The sequence below is a fragment of the Thunnus thynnus genome, chromosome 14 (assembly GCF_963924715.1).
Source record: "Thunnus thynnus chromosome 14, fThuThy2.1, whole genome shotgun sequence".
NCBI lineage: Eukaryota > Metazoa > Chordata > Actinopteri > Scombriformes > Scombridae > Thunnus > Thunnus thynnus.
Window position 1 is genome coordinate 4,877,390 of NC_089530.1, and position 25,769 is coordinate 4,903,158.

The 25,769-nt window shown below is 39.0% G+C and overlaps 1 protein-coding gene across 7 annotated transcripts in view; it reads right to left on the bottom strand.

Annotated features, from left to right (window-relative positions):
• LOC137196635 (stromal membrane-associated protein 1-like) overlaps window positions 1-25,769 on the bottom strand; it is a 113,591-nt gene that overhangs the window by 52,001 nt on the left and 35,821 nt on the right. For 3 of the 7 annotated variants that reach the window (XM_067609389.1, XM_067609386.1, XM_067609387.1), the window contains exons 5-6: window positions 14,571-14,639; window positions 11,430-11,507 (exon numbers count right to left, since the gene is read on the bottom strand). The exons of 1 other annotated variant lie outside the window; for it this stretch is intronic. In XM_067609389.1, coding sequence (XP_067465490.1) covers window positions 11,430-11,507; window positions 14,571-14,639 — 147 coding nt within the window. The remainder of the gene's footprint in view (window positions 1-11,429; window positions 11,508-14,570; window positions 14,640-25,769) is intronic. 3 more of the 7 variants (XM_067609391.1, XM_067609390.1, XM_067609388.1) reach the window with 2 other exon arrangements.

Consider the following 25,769-nt stretch of genomic DNA (forward strand, 5'->3'; position numbering starts at 1 on the left):
TCCTATAATTTGGCATTGGCTAAAAAGCCTCAGAGCACAGGTCTTCACAGGTTGGACCCGTCTGAAATGGATGATCTGAACCTGACATGCATAAATAATTTTATTTTAAAAGAGGCCTGATCTGAAAGGCACCCAAGGACAGTCAGACTGGATTTGAAAAGACCGGAGGATGATTACAGCCAATCCAAAATGTATTTGAGCAGTATGATAGGCCATCAATCAAGGAGCTGACGCTGTCAGATAGAGCAGCAATACATTTTTATCATCATTCCTAGGGAAATCATTTCAATTGTGCTCATTATTATCGTATCACATTATTATATCACATCTATTAGAGAATACCCAGGAAGTGCTCCAAATTAAAACAAAAAACCAATACAATCACAGTCTGACAGAGATTGACAGTCTGACAGTCAGTCATGATTAAACATCTCTACATGTCTTACCATTGCTGGTATCATCATCTAGAACTAATCCTTTTCTTAACATTTAAACCTGAATGAAGACTCTTCAGGAAGCAAAGTGAAGCAAAACATCATTTTGGAGGAGCTCTTTGGCTTTCTATCAGTGTGACCACACAAGTACGTAGCACACACATACTCAGATGCCAGCGTCCAATCAACATTGTAGTTTAATTGGTGCCTACAGGCAGGCATGGCACAGGAAGTGAGAAAAGGGAGACAAAGTTGAGCTTTGACAACCCCAATCAAGCTGGTATGAATAAAAACAGTTCCTATGAATGCAGAGAAATGACTACTTGATATTCCGGTGTGTGTGTCAGGCTGAATGTCTGTGCATGACTGTCTACATTTAAATCAATTCATGTATGTATGCAGTTTTTATCCATATCATGTATACGTTTGCCTCAAGTATCGTGCTGTATATTTAATTTTATGTTCCTTTGACGTTCACCTCTGATATGGAGATTTCTGTATGACCACAGCTGGTGAATATGTTATTACTATTTAATTTAAGATGGCTGGGCAGAAAGGTCAGTGCTTCTTGTTAATTTTTCATTTAAATGCCTAACATATCCCAGCGTTCCTCCTGTCAGTGAATAGATACATCACCCTGCCTGCCCTTGAGCTGCAAAACATACTGTAAAGAATTTATTTAGTCTGTGAGGAGAGAATTTGAGTGGATTTTGAAGGTCAAAACACTGTTTGAGAGATTTTTTCCTGACAAGCAAATACAACAGGGCATGTAAAAAGGCCAGGTGAAAATAATGAGTAGTGGTGCAAAAATATTACAAACTTCAGGAGAAATCCATCAGTGTCTCTCATATGTATCACTGTTCTGCAATGAATAGAAGACTATTAAAGTAGATTTAGAGGCCATATGCTCTGCTGGAACTCATTCAAACATCTTCTGCAATGCCAAAATATATTACATTAAACAGTTCATTGATGTAGAGAAAGGATAACCACCTCTAGACCTCAAGGACTCAGCACTTGTACAAAACATGGATGAGCAACAAAGCAAAAATCTTCATTCCAAACCTCATCAAAGGAACTGCGGATACATCTGACCAAAATGAAGTTTCTTGCAGGGTGGCTGGCATTCAATCTGGGTGACAGAGTAAGTAGTCTAGTAATTTGGAGAGGCTTCAATATTTGGAAGGATATTAAACCATTGCACCTTCACACTGAGAGGTCTGAGCATTTGGTTCACTTGCCCTCTGGCTGATTCCATTAGCAGGATTTCCAGGCACAACGGACTGAGAAGGGACCCTAAAACTGGAATTATGCTTTTAAGAAGATGCACGCAGTGGTGGAAGAAGTATTCAGATCCTTTACTGAAGTAAAAGTACCAACACAGCAATGCAAAAATACTTAATTATAAGTAAAAGTCCTGCATGAAAATACTACTTAATTAAAAGTATATATGTATCAAAAGCAAAATATGTAGTGTGATAACCATGAAAAGGTTAGATTGGAAATCACTATTTGGTGGAGCTGCTAACAACTCATAGACATCTGAAACTAACAAGGAGCCCCAACCAGACTGCTTTTTTGTAAGAGGTAAAGTCACTAAAGCTGTCAAATAAATGTAGTGGTGTAATATTTCCCTCTGAAATGTAGTGGAGTGGAAGTGTAAAGTAGCATCAAATGGAAAAATACCTCAAAATTGTATTTAAGTACAGTAAGCGTATGCATCTAAGCGTCTCTGCAAACCAGTGAAGGATGACATAGCAAACTGTAGGAGGAGCAGACGTGCACATCTTCCAAATCTCAATGATGCATCAAGCAAATCTGAGCATCAAATAAGCTGGTTGGTTGAACAAATTTCTGACTGGACTCTCCGAAGGACCCCTGAGCATGTTTGCCAGTGTGCAGCCCGGAGAAGCATGTTTCAGCCTTAAGGCAGGTGTAGGAATTCACTGGGAGCATCGCATTTGCCAACTGGCCTGAGAGCAAGTGCAACACACACCAGCAGCGTCACATAGCATTGTGTCAATCGATACGGACACAAGGAATATAGTCAAAGCACAGCAGCTGGGATGTGCAGATCTGAGGACTGAATGTGATATGTCATGTTTGGACACTTCTTCAACCACAAAGATGAAGAAGTGAAACTGTAACAAAATACAACTGTGACTTTTGATGAAGGATCAACAAAGGAGCTCTTCATCAAGAGAAAACTGGACTCATCAACATTTAATCTGCTGTCTGTCTTGTACTTTCGGTATGACGTGTCAAAAGCCAGTTATGTGCAGTTTTATGACATTATCACACAATACACAATACAATAAAGTTCATTCAGACATTTTTATAGTAAGTACAAGTATTTACAATTTGAATGAATTCTAAGAATGGAAAAGAACATGCAAGTGACATTCAGGCGATAGATTTCAATATAAATATTCAGGGAGTTGTAGTTCCTCATTTCTCACATTCTGCATTATTGATTAGGTCATATCTCACATCTATGTCATGTGACTTGATGTGTCTCTGTATCTTTCTAGATCTATGATTCCCCTTTAGTCCCGCTCCACCGTATCTGGTGGAGGCTGCTGAACTATGGGCCATAAAAGCAGAGCTACTGTATCATTACAATACAATGAGAGCTGTTAAGATGAACGCACAAGTGAAGCTACTGTTGGGAGACCAATATGCCGAGGTACAGCATGCAAGTTTCAATCACTGTCACAGTGACGTGCCGTGAAGGGACGACATCTGTCTGAACACCTGTGTTACGGTACGCTAGGGGAAAAATCAACAATTTTGTATGCTTGATTTAAGAAGTAAAGAAGACAGCATCATTTATATAACCAGCATGTTTGGGCTAATATAGCCTTCATTTTGAGATAGTTCTGCAATATGCTGATCAATGTAACTGTACAGCTCACAGTGCTGTGTGTTTAAGTCGGCCTCATTAGTAAGACTTTCTGCAGTAAATGTTTAGGATTCAAGAAAATCCGAGAGGTCAGCATCCGAAAACCTCAACGTGTCGATTTATATTCAGTTTATATCAGTGCTGATGACTGCTGTATGGATACACAGACAACAGAAAAATAAGGCAGACTCTACTGAACTAATGAGGTGAAATGAATTCTTACTGAATAATTCATAATCTGAAAAGTGAAAAGGGATTCAATAGTTGCAAACTTTAGTACAAGAGCTGGATCTTATATGTAAGATTTACTGCTGATAATCTCATCCAGAATAAAAGCAGACAGGTGAAGGTTCTGGATCAGATTGATGAACTTCTACAGATGAAGTGAATAGATACTGCAAGATTGAACTATTGAACTCAACTGACCTCTGCACAGCCTTTCACATGGGCCTGAAGTGCAATTCAACCTATGACGTGTTGTAGACGAGTTTGACTAATGCTTGACTCCACTGTTTCCCCACAGCAGTTTATTCTCTCGTCCTCAAATAACACAAAAAGTACAAAAGTACTAGCCCAAATTTTAATAATCAATTATCCAAACACAAATTTCACCAAAACCAAAATTAAATTGAATCGAAACAGAAAAGGACGGGCAATCAAAACCCAAATAACCCCCCACCAACACTTCTGCAAAAAACTGCAGGGGAATAACCAACGCTTCAATCATCTTCTGAATTAAAAGTCTTATGAAGCAGAGCCGGCTGAGTGCTACAGCAACAAAATTTACTTTTAAATTATTTCATGGTATTTTATGAATATTACCTCTGCTCGAGCACATACAACGCTCCAAGGAGTTCAGTAAATGAGAGGTTCAAGTGCAACACGCGCTAGAGTAAATATCTCTGAGGACATAAAAACTTTTTATTATCCCTTTGTTTTATTGCTTCTCTTTATTATTCAGAACACAAAGGAAAGGAGGAGAGAACAGCAAAGTTCAACCGCCATATTGGTGTCATTTAATTAATACTAATCAAGTTTATTTTTAAGGTAGCAGTTACAGATGCTCCACAGAACAGTTATAAAGTCCACAGTTCTGACACTTATGAATGTCAAGGGATATTTGCTAGTTTTTGGTGATTCTGCGGTTGTTTTTATGAAATGAATTTTCAAGGTTTTATTTCATATGTATGGTTGTTATAATTTGTGTTTTTAAAGATTTCATTACATTGATATATAATTCGCAACAGAAGATACATTTTGAAGGAATTATAATGCTGCCGGAGTTACATTTTCTATTAAGTCAGTGAAAGCTGTTAATTAACATATTTTTTTCCATGTCACACAACGTGGATACAGAAGGCATCAACACAATCACTGATAACATATTTCATTTATTTTCCCGCAGTTTCCATTAATGCAGCACAATACATGATAGTAACCAAAGCATAATGAAAGCACTCTTTATGGTCATGTTTAGGCACGACATATGACGTCTTTACTGTATTGACATCCTTAATCAAAGTGCTTTTGTCGCCTAAACACGGAGGATGTGAACAATGATATATTAGTAATATAAGTATTATAAGCAATATAATGCTTCCTATATTTGAAAAAGAGGTTGCCAGGTAACAAAATTAAGGCAAGCAATAACATTTATTTGGACAACATGAATGGGAAAACAAATTTGTAGGTTAAAATAATTTGTAGGAGACAGTGTAGATTTTATTGCCTTGTTTTAAGGTGCATCACTTACTTTATGATGCTTTTTTTTTGGACTGATCATCTGTTTTAATTCAGTGGCGAGACAGGCTCCCGAGCTACACCGATGCCCTCTTGGAAGATGTCTTAGTTTATGTGTATTAGTACTTTATAGTGCAGTATGTCTCCGCAAATGTTTTGTGAGGAAGGAAATGGATTCAACATGTTTTTTGAGACCTCAAGCATACAAACAATGTGTTTTGGTGAGCAACAATGAAGGTAAACAGAAACTTTGTTTGCAATAAAAATCCACAAGGCACCTTTCAGTTTGTGAAAAAGCTTTAAGCTTGTGAAAACTGTGCTGTAATGCCTTATGTGGCTCTGGAGGAGATTAAGAATTTATAGCAGAAAGTCTGTGTTACAAACTGATAATGTGGAGTTTGAATGATGTGAGCATTTACCAGGCGGTGCAGTATCCAGGATGTAGGAGCCTAAGTCCCAGAGACTTGAAGTCACCATATCTGCTGCTTCAGTTTTGACCAATCTGTCTGTTGTGAGTCCCCCCAATACTAAACTGAGCACCCCTTTAAAAGACAGTGTGCTTTAATTTACAATATTTAGTCATCATTAGCTAATTGAATTGATCAATACTGCAGTGTCTGAAACCCTCAACCTGAACTGATCATAGCAGATCAACACACATATAGTTCTGTGAGGATTCTTGTAATATTTTGGTTATTTTTTCTACTACAAAAATTAATTGTCAAATTAAAAGCACAAAATACTGTCTCTTAGCAGCTGCAATCCAACAATACTGGAATCAGCCTTGAAAAATCCATGTTATTGTATTGCACTGTAAATTAATTCAGCAGGTGCTGCATTCAGTGTATTTTACACTCGTTTTTTGTTTTTGTGTCGATTTTAATAAGAGGAAAGAATAGCCAAAGTGCTACTTATGTAAAACTCTCTGAAGAGGAAAGGAAATGAAGTGAAGTGAAAGGAAATGAAATATTTCTGCTGATTAAAGGTCGGACTGTTCCACACTAAGTGTGTGTGTGTGTGTGTGTGTGTGTGTCTCCTCTACAGATATGTACAGTATATTATCTGCATGGAAAGATGAAAGAGGTGCCGCTGCATGATAAAGTGTTTCTTTGTACGAGAGAGAGAGAGGAGGGCACACATCAGACTGGAGGGGGAGAACAGGAGGAGAAAGAGTGAGACGAGGAGAGAGTGAGAGAGGGAGGGGGAAAAAAGACAAAGTGAGTGAGAGACAAGGGAAAAGAGTGAGAAGAGAGACAGGGAGACAGTGAGAAACATGTTTGTCAGCACGTTTCCTGCTATAGTGGAGATTAAACAGCTTTCGGCACGTCAGCATACACTTAGGCTAACAAGTCTCTCTCTCTCTCTAACACACACACACACACACACACACCAGAAATGTCCTCAAACATCTCCTTGACACTGGGGCTCATCGACAGCAGGAGCACAGCTGATAAGGAGGAAGAAAAGGAGATGAACAAGGCCACATATCTCTGCTCTCACACACACACACACACACACACACACACACAGAGCAGTATGCAAACACACACATACATCAACCGGGAAGCTGCAACCTAATTTCTGATTCAAGGCAGGGTCTTCCTTTCTCTCTCTCTCTCTCTCTCTCCCACACACACACACACACGAGCTGACAATAAAAGTGTCAGGTTAGCAGTCAAGTCAAATGCATTGGTCTAGGCTAGAGTAACAGTTAAGATGCTGTCCTTTGAGCTTAAAAAAGAAAAAAAAAACCCACACAGCATCTCTCAGAACATGAGCTGTGGTTGTAAACTGACTGTGAGTCAACATTATTTTGATGAACTACTGTTTCTAAGGTCAAAAATGATTTTTCACGCTCAGTTAAAATATATGAGAAACTATACCGACCGCAAGCCACACGACCAGGAGAGTAAATGAGCCCTTCTAAGACAAGACAGATACAAGAGGGAGCCGTACTTTCTTTTATTCGACTGTTCTCTCCGTCTTTAGTCTGAACTGCCGCCGCTGTACTTTTCCTCCCAACAGGTGGCACATGCAGGCTGAACAGGAGCTGCAGGTAGAAGAGGAGCTCTGCACTTACATGATATTGTCTGCTCTTTTTCTTATGTAACCTCAGTTCATACAAGGACGACTACATTTGGAAAATGTCATCAGAAAATTGTACTTTTTTTTTTTCTAGCAATTTAAGGTATATAGTGGATAAACTAGGATTCATTCGGTTAATGTACATAATTGTAGTGCTGCATCTTATTGGTTTGTGAATACATTTCAGTGTTTTGAAGCAACTTGAACAGATGAATGAATATAAATATAATATATACATTGAATATAAATGAATAAAAAAATGAATAAATGCAATACCACAATAACCTGCATTACTTTATGAGAAAATCACTCTTTTTTAAGTGAGATAATTCACTTTCGCACACTGATTCATTTGTGTATTGATTGTTTTTTTATATTTACATCCTTTGTATTTCAATTTCAATTCAGTTTCCCAGTTTTAAGTGAATTAGTAAGAATAATCAAACGCTCTATTTGATTACGGATGGGTTTTTTTATGAGGCCAATTAAGACTCAAGCTGAATCCGTCCATTGTGACCTTTTGAAGTGAATTCGTGGGTTTACATGTGAAGACAGGAAGTGTAACAATATTCAAAAAGTGTGTAAGAAATAGCATTTTCAGCAATCGGGAATAATTATATGCTGATTATTTTTTATGACATCAAAAGCAAAGTGCAACGTTTCTTTTCAACATTCAATTTTCTCAGAACACTGCAGCAAATTCTTTACAGCACTACAGTTTTCTTCAGATCAGCTTTGAATCCACCGACACAAATGATTTCAAAGCTCCACTAAAAATAAGACTTGAGATGAACAGCAGGTACAGACATTTTCACACACTGTTGTACAAACCGCAAAGACAATAATATGATTTAATTATGATTTAAGACTGTGATTCCAGTTTTAACAATGTCATATACATGAAGGTAATAATATAGTAAATATTCAAAACGTCAAATTGAGGATCTTCATCACAATGATGCAGAAATCATATAATAATAAATAAATGCAAAATTGCTAGAGAGCAGTCCTGCATTGATTTGCAACATTGCCCACAAAGGCCTGATGCATCCAGAGATATTAAAGGAATAAATACAACATCTGAGACTCAAAACCAAAGACATCATTTCACTCTGTATTGATCTTATGTGTTCGAGCGACAAGGTAGTGCCCAAACTCCTTAATTTTGTCTTTCAACTTCCTGTCTGCACTGGAAGTAGGGATATATTGCATTGTGAATATTGACATCAGCTTCTTCTGATCACCTTCCAACTACATTTGACCTGTTTTATAATATATGTAATAGATGTAATAACAAACATCATGAAGGATTCATACAGCTGGAAGAACATGAGAAACTTTATTCTACAGAAGTCTGACAAACATCGTAGCCTCTAGGTGTGAACTTGAGTGTGTCTATAGTGTTAGCCTGGTGATAGACCATTGTCCAGCGTGTACTGGGATGGGCTCCGGCTCCCAGTGATCCTGCACAGGATAAGCAGAGTAGAAAAGGCAGTGTAGAAACCGCACCGTAGACACAATAATTGTTTAATAACCCGTGGAAATTTGCATCCGCGCTTTACAGGCAGAGAATCTTCCACAGAAAGTCTACAGTAACCTTTGAAAATTGTGTGAACCTTACAGAATCCAGTGTAATGCATTATAAACCACAATCATCATATGTCCTCCTCAGTGGAGAGGTTGTTATTATTCAAGAGGTGCTTCAGACTGCTACTCACAATAGTTTTTTTATATTTCCATGCAAATGTAGCACAAATTTCAACCGAATTTCCAGAAAAATCACAAAAAAGAAAGTTTGATTTGATGCACATTTCAATCCACTGCAATTATACAAATATTTGGAGTTGGTTCATCAAGATAAACAGCTGGTAGCACTTATCATCCAGTCGGGGGTCATTAAACCATCGCGGAAGAAGCAGGCGCAACGAGCAGCAGTCAAACCTCAAACGATGGAAGAAGAAAACGTGGTGAAAACGTGATATTTCTCCTCATCGCTCCACACAGATCTGATGTTTTTGTCTGCTGCTGGATGTTCATGTCCCATACATCATCATTTATTTGTCTAAGTCTGTTTCCATTGCAGTTTGTTGCATTTAGCTTTTCTCAATACATCAACTTTTCTGCCTCGGCCGAGCGTTAAAACGTTTTTGCAGTATTTTATGTTTTTGGTGAATGGAAATGAAGCTATTTTTTGAGTTAGAAATGGAAACAGCTTGGTAGATCAGTTCTTTGTTGGAAGTCAGGACAGAAATCTTGCAACAGAAAAGAAAGATAACAATAAAAAGGTAATAAACAGGCTGCAGAGTTCGGTGTGTGAAAAGACGGAGGTAGAGTAAGCAACGTTAATGCCACAGAGTGAAGACCCCTGTGTTGTTACATTTCACTCTGAGTGGGTACAGTTGCCCACAGCCTACATTTCTGTTCCCTGTAGAGCATCTGAACACACACTACCACACACGCATACAGCGGCACCGCACCGCTGAGAGCTACATTATTCCCTCATCGCTTCCCAGGCCATGGAAATACTATGAATTTACTAACCATGACCCAGAAACACACACATTCACTGCTTCTGTGCTGCCTCTCCTCCCTCCTCCCCCCCACCACCACCCCACCACTCACTCACAAATACAAGAACACACACACACTATACAGTAGATATGCATGAACACACTACACTAAGTACAAAGCCAATGCCTGCACATACACACACGTTCTGTCTTCCACTGAAAAAGTATTCATGTCACACACACACACACACACTAACCTCTGTAACAGACATCGGTAATTGCAGCTCATTCTCACGTCGGGAAGAGCTGGAATTACATGCAAGTCAAACCTGCACTATCTTGGTTAATAGCAGTCATTCCGCCAATGTTCAGGCTTTCCATCACTTTCCAGATATTCTCCTGAATCACAACGTTATGCGAGTTGTCCTTTGTGATGTTAGGGCATCTTTGTCTGGTGCAGTGAGCGTTAACAGTCTACTTTTTTAAAAAGCTAAATTTAGCTAGATCTGCCAGCAGCAAGGGCTTCACTCATCACACTGGGTGACAGAAGGCCTTTTTTTTGAAGGACAAGAAGCAGAGTGTTGTGAGGGTAACGGTTATTACAGTTATGTTGGAAAAGCTAATTGGTTTGTTGCAGCTGTGGGTCAAGTTCCAGTGAGTTTATTACCACAACAACACTTTTCCCTTTTTCTAACAGTTTTTCTTCACATGTTTACATCTCTGTGCATGAATGAGAAATGATCACAGAGGTAAACCGAAGCATCTGTGAGAAACATGAATGTTTATGAGGAGTTTCCCTTGAGGATTCGGTTCCTGCACCACAGAGGTGGAGCGACTGCACAGCCTCTCTGTTGTCACACATGCATGCATTCATAACACCACACAGACACACACAAACGAGCGAGGCTTCTCGTCCTCCTCATTCAAGCCTTCACAACAAAAACCACGACAACGTACATGAAGCATGATAAGTGTCGCTGGACAATATTTCTCTAAACTCGCTCCACTTCATTCATATTCTCCTTTACTACTTTTCTTTTTACTGTAGACGCTCTGATGTGTCAGTTTTTCATGGCCAAAACTGAACGTGAGAGCTCTTAAAGATAAAAACAGCAGCTACTACTGAAAGCACCTCCATAAATTCAATCCAATATCTGGGTTTTATGGACACATGTGGCAGCGGAACAAGATTAAAACATAACATCTGGCATATGATGACTAACTATGGAGTTGTGGAATTGTGTGACTACATATAATTAGTTTTTCCTCCAACTCATTGAGCATTTAAAATCACAGCATATATGGCAGATTAAGCCTTGAACAACCTGTATGCAGTGTGAAGTGACATCAGATCCCAACCACGGTGCAACACTGTGTCTATCTGTGTGTAGTTGTGTTTAAGTGGAGGGACACGACAGTTGCCTATTTTCACTATCAGCATCTTTTTAGCTCTTGTTTGGTTTCCACTAACTCCAGTGGGTTTATCAGAGCTTTTTCAAATGAGGTTTACCAGCTGGAAAACCAAAACAATGAGCTGAAAGATGCTAAAATGCTCTGTAAAGCTGAGAGGTTTGAAACTATGAGTTATGACTTTCACATAATGTACAGTTATTGGAACAATTGTTATAGATTATAAACTGATTAGCAAACCTTTAACTAACACACTCTGATCCTGATCTCTACTATGTGTTTAGTTTATTTACTTAAATGATTTCAGTTCAATATTAACTGTAATGTAATTATTAACAGTGCTTATACCTTTGTGTTGTTGTGTCTCTCCACTTTATCAGCATCCTTCTCTTTCTTCTTCTCCTCTTTTTTCTTCTCACGTTCCTTCTGTGGAGAAAAAAAAAGAAAGAAAAGGATGTAAGATCCCTTCAGTCTCGTCAATATTCTATTCTTGGCAGAGTTACTGTGGAGCCTCAATGGTGAGCATTTAATGTTAAGGGTAACATTAGCAATAATAACGCAGCCTATTCATATATAATCTCTTAATAACCAATGAAGATATAATCAACACTAAGGCCATACCCAACTCAGAATTTTGTCAGCTGAATTGGATTTGGCTGATCAATACAAAGATTTGACTATTCATTCCTTTTTTTTTCATATGGACTATCTGGCAATCAGAAAATCCATTAGCATGAGTTTCAATAATGATTTCGATCACATGAACATGCAGTCAAATACAACAGACTCATGGGAACATATTTTTGGAGCATTTAAAAATCAATAAATGATGATAAAAGCTGCATATGATGCAAGATTTGAATTGTGTCCTATTTCAATTGCCAACATATAATATCGGGCTACAATATGGATTTGTTGGATTAATGAGTCAGGCAGCACACATGTATTTTTGTTGGAATCAAGCTCTTATAGCCTAATTTATTTATTTCACTTTAAACATTAAAAAAATGTGTAAATGAATAAACAAAAGAAACAGTGTAATAGCATTGTTCACTATGAAAGAACTGACATCTCTTCTTCAACAGGCTGATACAGTATAGATGCAGTATGTCACACTAATAAATGACTTGTTCCTGTCCTGCAATACCATAACTAGCATCATGCTTAAGCATGCAGAAAGGAGCCTGTAGTAGGAGGAAACATGCTTCCTGATGGTAAAGATTGGCTGTACCTCATAGCAGGTTGAAGACAATTAGATCTCATTCCTTAATGTGATTTTAATGTGCTCGCGATGCAGATTTAATGTGCAGACATTATTAGCGTGCGGAGAGTTGATGTAGTTTTTTCAGGTTGATGGATCTGTCTTGCTTTGTTATATGTAAATGAGCCAGCGCTGATGCCAGCCACCAACAGGCTTTAGCTAATGACTGTCAGGACGCCAGAGAGAAAAGCTTTAGCTTAGTGGGTGAAGCCTACTATCAAGCCATTACAGTAACAATAACAGTCTGTTTTTCTATGCGTCTCCCTCTGTCTCAATTCACAACACAATTACTTTATTGGCTTGTTTATTGTTATTTATGCTGAGATGGTTATTTGTCTTGAGAACATGATAAACAATAGTGCATAATCATCGATATTTCAAATAATGCAAAACACAATTAAAATGGAGAACATGCAGTGAATTATTATTCTAGAGTCACTATCTTCTGTGCTCTATTGTGAGCATGCTTAGGGTCAGGAGTTTTTGGACTTTAGACTATAAATATTAAAAAATCAAACAGAGCATATTATAAAAACAGTCACACACATAAGGCTTTGGTCAAATGTCAAGGCAAGCGAAGGAGGAGAAAAGTTTCCTTTATGCTTGAATTTTCATTTCTTAAGATTTTATGACAGGTGAATGAAGGTAACAATGGCTACTGTTGACATAGGAACAGAATTATAAGACACTGGCTATTCTGGTTAAACTGGTCATGACTACAATGACTTCTGACTTAATATTCTTGCATACAAACAGCAGGTGAGCTATATTTTGGCTGCATATTTGTTAAAATATCCATCAGAAAGTTGTTTATATAATCTTTAAGGCAACAAGTTTCTGGCTCTATGTACTATGAGCTAATGACTAGCATTGACCAATTTGCTCCAACAGCATTAGCAGGCTGTTATACTTCCATCTGATCATCATTAATAAAACACAGCTAATTACAGATGGGATCCTCCTACACATATCATGTTGGCTATGTTTCTAACTTTGGTTATTTAATCACTTCATGTACACTGCCAGTGCAAACTTAAAGGAGCACTGATCCTGTGCAAAGGCGCAAATAATCATGTGCAGCAGAGATGTACAACACACTTCTAAACACCACATGTATGAAATCACTCTCTATTTCTTATATAGTGTAGCATATGTACTGTATCATTTTATTTTACTGTCTGAATTCTGTGAAATATATGCAATATACCGTGCCCTCAAAAAAATCCACCATGGCACGGACTACTTTCTGCTAACAATCCCACAATGCAATGTGTCACATTTTATAGATGCAAAAATTATAATTTAATTAATGTGATACTACAGCTGTTAGCGATGATGCAAATGACAGTGTTTCAAGTTACTGCTCACTATGGAAAATAACCCTGATGATGTCACAGTGACATCATCTTGGGCTTGAAGGCTACGAATTTTAATGGAAGGGCTTCGTTACTGACTGAGGCACAGAGTTAGTGGGGAGACCTGGGGAGGTCTAACAAAAGATGCTACCGGCTGCATTATGGGAAATGTAGGATCCGACATTTTGAGGCCTGACCATTACTAAGGAAAGAAAGTCAGGATATCTCAGCCTCAGCTGCTTCAATTTTGACATTTCTGTTTTTAAAGGTGCCCTGTGGAGTTTTCCTGCAAACAGAGATATGTTTACATTCACTGCCTGTCGACGTAACGCATTCTGTGCATTCTTGAGGTCTTATAAATAAGTTGAATACATACACACATAAGTGTGAGTCCATCAGCAGTAATGTGTGTGTGTGTGTGTAATGTGATAAAGCACTAATACATGGTAGTCAAAAACTCCACAGGGCACCTTTAATCTGTCTCTCACAAGTCAAAACTTTGTGGAAGTACAACACGAAATTGCTTGAGAACAAGAAACAAAGAGAAATGAAAAAGTTTCATCTTCATCTTCATCTTCTTTCTTCTTGTTACATCTTTAAACTGAGCAACATTTACCCACATGTGACAAGATACAATATGTCTGAATAAAGCCTTTAAACAAAAACTCCGGCCAGCTGACAGCAAGAGAAAAAAAATTGTCATGATGTCAACATTTTATGAGGTTCAGTAATCTCTGAGTTTTAAACAAAAACACTTACACAGGACATGACAACAACACCACAACAAATCTACATGACAACACCACAACAAAGCAACAGAAGAAAACCACAGCAAGTCACCAGCACACCACAGAACACAGAGGAGACCTGCACCTCCTGTCTGCTCCTGTCAGCCTGGGAGGACGGTGAGGTGGAGAGAGAAGCAGCTTCAGATGACTTCTGCTGGAAGACAAGAGAATTTCAGACAGAGGGCGAGACAGAGACAAGGGACTAAGAGAAGAAGAGACAAATAAATAAAGACAGATGGAACAAGAAGAACAGAGAGGGAAGAGAGAGCATCGCAGGGGGAGGAAAGTGAAGCAGAGAGAGAGCCCAGTTAATTAGAAGGAATGAAGGAGGATTTTCTCCACTACAGTAGAGAACTCTTCGCTTCAGTAGATGCTGCAAGCCAAGGTTATATTCAAGCTTAAAGCCGCACAGGAAGAATGGTGTCAAAATAAGGTCACACAAACACACACACACATACACACACACACACACACACAGTTATAGCGTGTGCAGAAGACCTCTATTAATCTGCCGTTGACCTGTGAGAAAGAATGAGAGCAGGGCTTGAATTGAACTCTGCAGTCAACCAGCAACAGTAGCTGGTTGTTTTCACAGGCCATTTTTTATTTCCCTGCTCATCAGTGTTTTGTAGAGTGGGAAACGGTGATCTATCAGGGTGATGGCAAACCTATGACCCTGCGACCATTGTGGAACAAGTTAGACAAATGTGAACGGTAAGAAAGGTGAATGCACAGTCATTTCTTTTTTCCTTACTTTAAAGATGCATCATTGATTGTTTTGGCCACTAGAGGGCAGCGGTACAAGCTGAAAACACACCTATGACATATTACCACTTTATCCACCTTATGCCTTGTCCCATGATAAATTGTGTGAATTATAGGTGAAACTTCTGGTTAATCCTTTAACTGAATTGTCATCTGCTAGGTTTATCCCCGTTGCTTATTAGCTTTCTTTCCAAGAGTTAGATGAAAATAGCATAGTATTAGATTCCGTATAACAGCGATTTGTCATTTTTACACTTTGTTTCTGTGCAGATTAAACAAACGAGATCTAACATGTTAATTGTGAGCTTTTGAGGTGCTGATAAGTGGATTTTGTTACCTTAGCTGTTTCCAGTGTTCGTGCTAAGCTAAGTTAGCTGGCTGTGGCTTCATATTTAGCATACAGACATGAGAGTGGTATAATGTGAATGAGCATATTTACCAAAATGTCAATGTTTTTCTTTAAACGGGATCATACCTCCACCTGCTATGAGTGAGGGATGGGAAGGCAATCTGAAGAAGTGGCCTCAGATAGCGGTGACAAAATAAGTTAGCTTAGCGTTAGCTAAGTGATGCAGGACTCTGAGGCTCTGACTTGGCTGTATGTCTGCTTTGAGAAAGACGAGGTTCTGTTTTACCTCTTTTAACAAAACACACCTGACTTTAGGAAGTACTGATGAGCTTTTCAGATTGTTCATCACTTCACTGTCAGTAGAAAGAGAATCAATGAAGTAATAAATATGCTACTGTGAGTTATGAGAGGCCACTTTTTCAGGTCATCTCCCCATAACTCTGTAGCAGAAGGCAGAGGTATGATCACATGAGCCTGTTTAAGGGTTGTGTGCCCAAATCATTTATTTTCCCCAGAAAGAAAAGGGAAGACACCTGTAGCATACCTGCTAACTCTCACACACGCCAGTTTAGTAAAAGGAAAGACTGGAAGTAGCATCAATAATTAACAAAAGGTATCATGGGGCTAGTAATAAGGTGGATAACGTTGTTACAGTGAACATCTTAGCAAACATTTGCCTTCTGACACATCCAGTAGACATGGAGAAATATTAGCATTCGTTTGGAATCATATTTCTAGCCCTCTGACAAATGAAAGTCCAACGTTCACTCTCCTTCTAGCTCTGTTTTGATCTCCAACAACTCTTATGAAAAAATATTTGGCTCTTAAGCAGGCTAGATATTTCACTACAAGGGCTTTAACACCTAACCTGAACTATGACTGTCTGAAAAGGTGGGTCAGTCTGGTTCCAGACACACATATAATAACATATATGTATATCAGGAAGGTTGAGTGTGGCGATATTCCCTGATACACCATAAAGTGGGAAAGTTATTAAAAAGTGAGTGAAACCCAGTGGACAAACATATTACTCCTCAAGAGGCCTCTTTGTCATTGTGTTTCTAACCATTTGTTATATTTATGACATATGAGGTCCAGTTAGAGTCTTGACACACAACAGGTTCCAAAATTACCATAAAATGAAAAAGGTCTGACTTTACCAGATAGCCGCTAACTTCGTCTGCTGTTTGGGTAGCTAAAAGCAGCTGCCCGCTGTGGCTGGAGCCTACGCTGATAAGAGTAGTGAGACTAAATCAAATCAGTAAAGCAATGGGCCACAAAACCAAACAATGAGCTATGAGAGGTTAAAAAGATGAGTAAAGCTAAGGGGAAATGCAGATTCTCTGTGGGTTTGTTAATAGAAGTAATATCTATAAAATTACAGACCTCATTTAATCAGTTGTTAATATAAAAATATAGATTAGTACAGCTTTACAAGTGGAATTTCCTTTGTATTTAAAGTGCATAGACATTTCCCTTGTATCAGATGTACAGTAAGGCAGCCAAGCTCAAAATGTTTTTCATCATCATCATCATCATCATCATCATCATTTTATTTATTTAAAAAAAGCAATGACAGTTACAATCAATAAAATTAGCAATTAAACCTTGTAATTGACTCAACAGTATCAATGAAGTCAACTTGAAGTTTTTTTTTTAAGTATATTCTAAGGATGTGGGGCACAGTAACAGAAAGCAGATCTTCCTAACTCTTCCTAACCTATGAATTTTTGGTACTTATAAATAAATAAAAACAAATGCTGATCCCTCCTCACTGATAGAGCAGGGAGGCCAGTTTTTGATATAGTAGGAAATGGTCTGTCCCATAACTATTTCCAATGATGAATCTTAATGTGGAGTGATATACTACATCTAAAGGTTTGAGAGTGGAACTGGCCGCCCACCCATAAATAACATCCTCGTTGTCCAAAACAGAGAGGAGAACTGCTTCAACAATTCTCGTAAATAAGGAAAGCAAGATTTATTTCTAAAAAGAAAGCCCAATTTCAATCTCAGCCTTGATAACAACAAGTAGGCTAAGTTTTTATTGACCCACATGCTAGATATTTATAGTACTGCACTCTCTCTATTATGGTGTCATTAACAAAACAAATTTCAAAACTACCATAGTCAATATTTCTTGCATTCGAAAACAACATCCATTTTGTCTTTGTACAGTTTAGGACCAGTTTCAAATTATGAAGGTGTTTTTGAAAGAGGTTAAATGATGTAGCTGTAGATTTTGAGTGGCAGCATGAATAGAATCTGCACAGGAATAAAGACCGTATCATCCACGTATAGATGGAAATTACAATTGTACAATGAAGACATAATATTGTTTATATAAATAGTGAATAAAACTGGTCCAAGGACAGAACCTTGGGGAACTCCCTTTGTAATGGGGAGAAAAGAGGACTGGATATTACCTATCTTGACATACTGTAATCTATCAGAGAGATAATTCTGAAACCACAGGCAGCTAGCATTGTCAAAGCCCAAAGAAGAGAGTCACTGTAAAAGCAGAGAGTGATCAACTGTGTCAAAAGCTCTCATTAAAACAATAAATACAGCAGTTACAGTGTTTTTTCTTATCTAATGCTGAGATTATATTGTTAATAACTATAAGAGTAGCAGAAATAGTGCTATGCTTAGGCCTGAATCCAGCCTGAAATGGAGTTAGTATGGAATGTGTGGATAAAAATGATTTCAACTGTTCATTAACAAGTGACTCAAGTATTTTTGCAAGACAAGATTTGAGATTGGACAATAATTATTTAATTCAGATTTGCTACCACCTTTATGGAGAGGAAGGCCATATGTAATCTTCAGTCAAACTGTAGAAATGATGTAGAGCTAAGATTGAAAATATGAGTTATTCAGAAATTAGCTGTGCTGAGGATCTCACAGCAAATGGTTCCAGTTTGTCATCATTTGTTGATTTGTGCGCATCAATATTGCATAAGGCATCAACTACCATCCTACTGGAGACAGGAGATAAGATAAAGGAGTGGTTTACTTCAGCAGTAGTATTAAGGAAGGATGACTTATGTTATTCCACACATTCACTAGGACCAACCCTAAGACTGTCAAATACCTGACAAGATGCAGCAAAATGATTGTTAAAAGCAGCACAAATTTCATAGCTATCAGTTATCTGAGTAAAGCCATTAACAACATAGGCAGGTAGAGAAGTGTTAGAATTTTTAGATTTGACTATTTTCTAGAATTTATTGGGGTTATAAGAGGAATTAGTAAAAGAGTGCAGATCATGGTCAGTTTTGGCATTTCTGACAGCAGCAGTGCACTTATTCTTCAACTGTCTAAAGGCAAGCCAATGACAAGGGTCTTTGGTGTGCCTAGCCAGAGCCAATGCTTTTTTTTCTTTGTTGCTTTGAATAAAATAAGGTGGAAAGCTCAGCAGGGAACCAGGGAGTAGAGCTACATTTTGTTCTTTTTAAAAGGTGCATGCTTCTTTAAAACTGAGTTAAAAAAAAACTTTGGTAAAATAATTTAAAGCTAGTTCAGGATCAGGGATTTTGAGAGAGTCGGTGATTGGACTGAATTTAATGACCAGGCAGACCTGTAAAGGCCATGCAGAACATGCAGAAAGGCCTGGTCATTAAAAATTTTTAAGTTTCTTCTGACCACTATGTGTGAATTAGTATTCCTCTGTTTCACATTTCTAATGCAAACAATCTGTCTGTTTGTTAATAAAATAATTAAGCTTGACTTAGAGGAATCCTTCAGGTGTGGGCGAGTGTGTGTAAAATTAAGATTGTAAAAAAGTTCTTTAAGATTATTAGATGCTGAGATAAGCCAGTCTAAATTGAGATCACCAAGGATAATCACCTCTTGATCAATCAATGGTGCAATTAATTCACCAAATTTTTCTAGGGCAGGGGGCAGAAGGAGGTCTGTAGACCCCAATTACTACTTCAAATTATTATGCCTCACATCAATTTTCAAGGAGATAAATTCAAATATTTAGGAATTGTCAGCTCAAGTACAGAGAGAGATGACTTTACATATACTGCCACACCACCTCCTTTGCCAGCTCTATCTGCTCTTAAAATATTAAAACCACTGAAAGAAACAATCTGATAATTAATCTCTTTCTTCAGCCAAGTCTTTTCAAATCATAACATCCAGATGAGTTTGAGTTAATAGGATGCTTAGGTGATCATATTAGTTATGACTTAGTAAACCACGCATATTTAGATGTAAGAAACCAAAACCACTTCTAGTCTTGAAAATCTGAGGATCATTTAAATCATTTAAATTAGCGTCGGAAATGACGAGAAGACCCAGAAGTAGTCAAGTGAAAGCACTGGCTTTAGGCGATTTTGAGGCTGAACATTAACAGAAATGAGGTTCCTGGGGCATGCACCAGATTGTTTGACTGCAAATCTCATAGGGCGTTGATGATGAAAATGTCTGTCTGGTCCAAGTCCAATGGAAGGGTTACAATTGTTAAATGTGGAACCACTGACAGACCGGTCATTTCGAAAGTTGCGGGATGACATGGTTGGTTTCTGTGAGGAGCGCCTGAACGGAGGATTCCATATGCTTAAGTGGCAAATAGCATCCAAACTCCAGCTTTGTTCGGGTAGAGACCATCTGGACCAAACAATTTCCCAGAAGACGTTAAAATTATTGATAAAATCCACACCGAGAGTGTCACAAGCAGAGGACAGCCAGGTGCTCATGCTAATCGGCCTGCTGAAACACCCCATTCCATAGCCATATGTGGAATTTGGTTCAGAAATATGGATTTTACCTTTGAATAATTTGAGGATGTTAAACAGGTGAGTGAAATAACACTTTAACAGTTCAGACTGCTGCTTGGGAATGTCATTTGTGCAGATTTTTTTTTCTACTTCAGGGTGGGATTTTATTATGTCTGGAACTTTGTCTGAAATGTCAAGCACTTTGGCGCCAGGGAAACAGAAAGTATGTGCCTTTCCAACTCTCATGTTTCTGATAATCAAGTCTCTGATTATTAGCGTTGTCGGAGGCTATGGGGATGTTGCGGAGAGGTGGCATTAGCAGCAGCATGGCAATCAGCAGCAGCATCCTGGCGGTCTGCAGCAGCCAGGTGAGTCACTGCTGGCTGCTCTCCCTGACCAGCGGAGCTGGACCCAGCACCGTGCTTGTTGTGTGCTGCACCAGCCTGCGGCCCAAGGCAGCAAAAAGGAGGCAGCAGAGCTACAACCCTCCCCTAATGGAAGGCCCAAGAGCAGTTTGGCATCAGATGGGGAGGTGACAGAGAAGCCTGTCACCGGCACTGTTGAATTTATTTTCAAGCTGGATCTCCTGAGGTTGTTGAGAGCGTTAAGACCGCTTGCCACCTTGTTTACCTCCACCAATGACAGACCAATCTTCTGCAGGCTCAGTATAGGGGGTAGAGCTGGCCGGAGTTTTGGGTCTAGCTCCCAAGAGGATCCAGGGATCTTCAGGCTGGCCAGGGGCAGCCTCAAGAGCTACAGTGGTGACGGAGCAGGACCATGGTGGTGGTGGTGTCGTTATCCACACGGACAGCTATTATTTCTCCACAGACAGAGATTATCACAGTGTCAGATGGACAGAAACACAAAGACGGAAAGATGGGGACGGGAGGGAGATATAAAAAGATAAAGTCAAGAAAAGATCATTCCCAACACCACATTTGCATGCATGGCTTACTACTACTTTCATGTTCAGGAGACTCAAGAGAATTTAAAGTAAGTTGTTTCTTTAAGACGGTCAAAAGCCTGTCTGGTGCTTGCCACAGCTTGGCATACACGAAGTCTGTCATTAAAGCAGTCTCTGAACAAACAATGAACACACACTTCACGCACTGTCTATACTAATTACTGCCATTGTCAATCTGTTTTCAGAATTACCCCAATCAAACCTGATAAATATCCCATCAGCTGTTTCACCACAGATATTGTTTAATCTTTCCTGGCTGCAATGAGACATGCTAGTCAACAGATTTAACTAAACAATTGTGATGCTACCTTGGCCTCGTCTTTATCATTTCCTTGTTTATTCTTTGCCATCTGGCTGTTTGCTGCCTTTCTACATGCGCCACAGCTTCAGATATCTCCCTTGAGATTTGTGCCTCGTCTTCACTTTATGCCTCTTAACGCAACAGCAGAACAAATTGGATCATTCCAAAAAATGGTGAATGTAATGAAGTCATTTTAAAACTTGAAATATGTATGTTTTCTTTGCAGTTTATTATGGTGGTGAAACAGTGTTCAGGATAGACGCCAGGTACAGTAACAAATTTTGAGCTAAATTTACGTCACTTAACCCTAATGGCTACGCAAAAACAGAAAATATGTTTCAAACTTAAGTCTGTAAAAACTGTGAGGACAATTTTGAATACAATGTACAGGAATCAAAGAACTACACCTCTCCAATACACAGTAGTTCAAGGGGTAGTTAAAAATGGTGCTCATGGGTACACAACACCGGCCGCACAACTACTCCTACTTCACACTGGCTACCATCACCTCTAATGGTGAAGCTGGTATGCACAAGTCTCTGACTGAAAATGACAACAAAAGTGACAATGTCCTTGTTGAAATGGATTAAGAGTGCCAAGAGAAAAAACGATTCTGATGGAAGTCTTCATTAAGCTCCATTGCCAACTTCAGTAGCTCTCTGCAGTGTGAATCACACATGGGCTCAGGTGTCCTGCATGAGTCCAGTATTGCAAACCTGTAACCAACCCATTACCTGCTTACTCATTACTGTATCTCTAAATAAATTCCAAACCGACCCGACCTGTTAAAGCAAGACCTACAACCTGACCTGCACCTGTAATCAAACAGGCTCAGTGGTGGCTGCTAGCATGTGTAGTAAAGGCAAAAGTTGGGGTAGCAGGAATGGTGGGAGCACACAACAGTCTGAGACATAAATAAATGTTAAATATTAAAAAAAACAACAACAAAAAAAAAACAGTGACACTTGCAGATTATGGAGGCCAAACCACAGAACTCGCAATGTTGTCTTTGGATAGTATTTGTTTGTGTTTTCAACTGCTCAGAACAGCTCATTAACAGAGGTGCACACAGACCTCTGCAAACTCCTGTGTATTTCACTCAGATCTGGTACACAGTAGATACAATACATTCAATAATTATTTAAATCCACAGACACAGCAGATGGATTTAAATTACCTTCTAGTCACTGGTCTAAAAATGTTCTTTTTTTATAATTGTGAAATACTTTCTAACTTTAGAGATGTCAATGGCCAGACAACAGCTTTTCACACTGACTGATATACTGAACATCAGTATTGTTGAGCATTTTTAATTACTGGTCCAAGTCACCAGCTTGGAAGATCTTTGAACACAAGACTCACCACTTGAACTAATGTCCCAGCATCATCTCATACCATAGTACTGTACATCCAAAAATCTGAACTAGTGATCCAATTCTTCATGGAGACATTATGTATGTGTTGTTCATCTGCATTGTTGCCAAAGCTCCAATGTTTTTGAATTTTGTTTTTACTTCATTACTCATTATTACTATTTAAATTGCTAAAAAATAAATTGGAAATGTGTCCCGTCAGTTTGAGGGTCTGGAACATAGACTGTATACAAGATGAACGTAGCAAGGTGTGACATCACTCATTGGTTTACATTGGAGCTGTTTGAATCCCAGAGTTGGAGCTAGGATGTTTCAAATAAGGAGTGCAGGTGTTGCCTTTAATGCTCTGGAAACACAACGTTATCTCAGACTGAAGCAAACGCTAGCTTACTGGGAACACTGAGTGGTGCTACTTTAGCTAAGTTGTGCTAACAGGGCAGCTACTGCAGTCAAGTAACATTAAACTTACTGAAATATTGCGACAATAGTCTGGCTCAGTGCAAGTCCCGGAGGCGGGGAGAGCAGCAGGTGAGCCAACTGTCAATCACAGCTGTCAATCAACGCCCACACAGCAGACATCAAAGCTACTATAAGTCTTCAAATCTTATTAACCGAGCAATAATTTCCAAAATGACCACCAGCACACTTATTAGAGGGCCTCAATTTAGCATTTAGCATTAGAATTTCGTGTACTTCCACATTGGCTTCAACCTTAAGCCTTGATAGTTGGCGCTTGGCCTGGAGCCAGGCTGCAGAGTTCCAGTAGTAGAGGATGTTACACCATTATAACTCTGCACACTCTGCTGCATTTGCTTCTGTCTGAAGCTTAAATGAAAGTAAGCAATGCAAATCTGTAATGGAACTGTATTACAGCCCCGTTTTGGATGGCTGATAAAATACACCAAGCATTCCTTAGCTAACTCTTAAAGCCAGCCAAAGAAAAATGAATTCTCAGAAAGAGATTACATTACTAACATCAACCCCTCCTCACCTCCTTCATACCATGCCTTCCTCCTTTCCTTCCTCACCACCTTCTTTCCCTGCTCCTTTTGGCTCTCTAAACTACCTTAGGTTACAAACTAACACTGGCTGTGTCTTTCTTAGGGCAGAACAGATGAATGCTTTCTACATTTCCATCTTTTTCCCTCCCTCCTCAACTGTTAAGGCATCAAACGACTGCTTGCTCTTGTTGCCTGTGGTGGTGAAAAGAGCGCAGCTGAGATGTGAATTCAGAGCATTTCCTAGCCCCCTACTTATTCTGTTGATGTCTTTTGGTTTTTTTTTTTCTCTCTCTCTCTCTCTCTCAAAACTTCCTCCTCTTCCGACTTTGATGCTGCCGGAGATGTCGACACAGCACTAAACAGGCACAGATGGACTGATAATGAAGATAAAGAGAAAAGACGCTGGAGGGTAAGAGGGAGAGGAGCAGTGCGAGCTGGGTGAAAGAGGATGAACAGAGGTTGAATAGATATTAGGACTTAGAGATAGAAGTGCTGGCTCTCCACCGTGGCGAGTACTGATAGTGAAAGAGAAAGATGGTTAACATCTTAACAGAAACTTGTCTGCTGGGTAGACCTTTAACAGCTTCATTTGTACTCTTGCAGAGGACACTCGCTGAAGCAAAGTCGAATCGTTGTACAGAGACTAATAAAACAAGAATTAGGAAGGCTGAGGGATGGGTTTAATATAACTGTAATATAACTCAGCAGTCTTCTCATAGAATATTAAGCCAACTGAATGACCTTGAGTCATGTTTTGTGGCACGGTTGCATTAAGTATCATAAATCTCCTTGCAATGACAAATGGGTGTACTTATACAACTTAATGACAACAAGAGATACAACATGGATCTTACGCTAACGGCCCATTTCTGTCTCTCTGACTTTGCTAAAAGTTAAACTTTAAGCAAAGTCTACAGCCATGATAACAGCTCTGTTTGGCTTTAGTCAGGCGGCGCTTTGAGCTAAATGCTAACATCCACATTTTAACGTCACTAAACTTCCCCAAACACAAAGTAATCAAGGCCAATGAGAATGTCAATAGTTTTGCAGGCACGGTATTTTGTATTGTATTGTGTAAGCATCGGACAAATTGACATTTTGACCTGATGATGGCATTAGATGAAAAGTGATTACAGTTCATTCTGAGGGGGACATAAATATGTGTACTACAGATAGACCAAGTAATCAGTTTGGCTAATTGATCAGCGCCAATAGGACGTTTTACAAACAATCGGAATAGGCAGAACTTAGCTCCGATAGTGGCTGATGGCTGCACAGCCTCCACCAGTCACACGGAAACATATATCAACGTTTTACATGGAGGCTCACACACAAAGTCAAGGTACTCAGGGTTTTCCCTACCATTATAAGACTCAGGTGCAGTGCCTAAGCTGAGTGAACAGAAAAAAACTATGCTGAGAGTCTCTACCGCATTTTGCTATCATTTACAGACTGCGTTATGCTGTCATTTACCTAACCCTAACCCCCTAACCCTTACCCTAACCCTAACCATGCTGCTTCTGTCCTCTCCTCTTTGTGTTTGACACACATACACACACAAGTTATACGAGTTGACGACAACTATGCTTGTTACTGTAAGTGCAATATGTACTTTATCAAACAAGTTCAACAAGCATGAGCATGTAGGAAAGCCATATTTCCACATGCTCTGTCCGCAGTCTCCTGGTGTGTTTTACACAACCACAGCTTGTTAAGCTAATAGCAAACTGTTACGAACAAGCTAAAACCAAAGCTGTCTGTATGTAGCCTAACTGTTCATCTTAGTTTGACATGAATCTTAAAA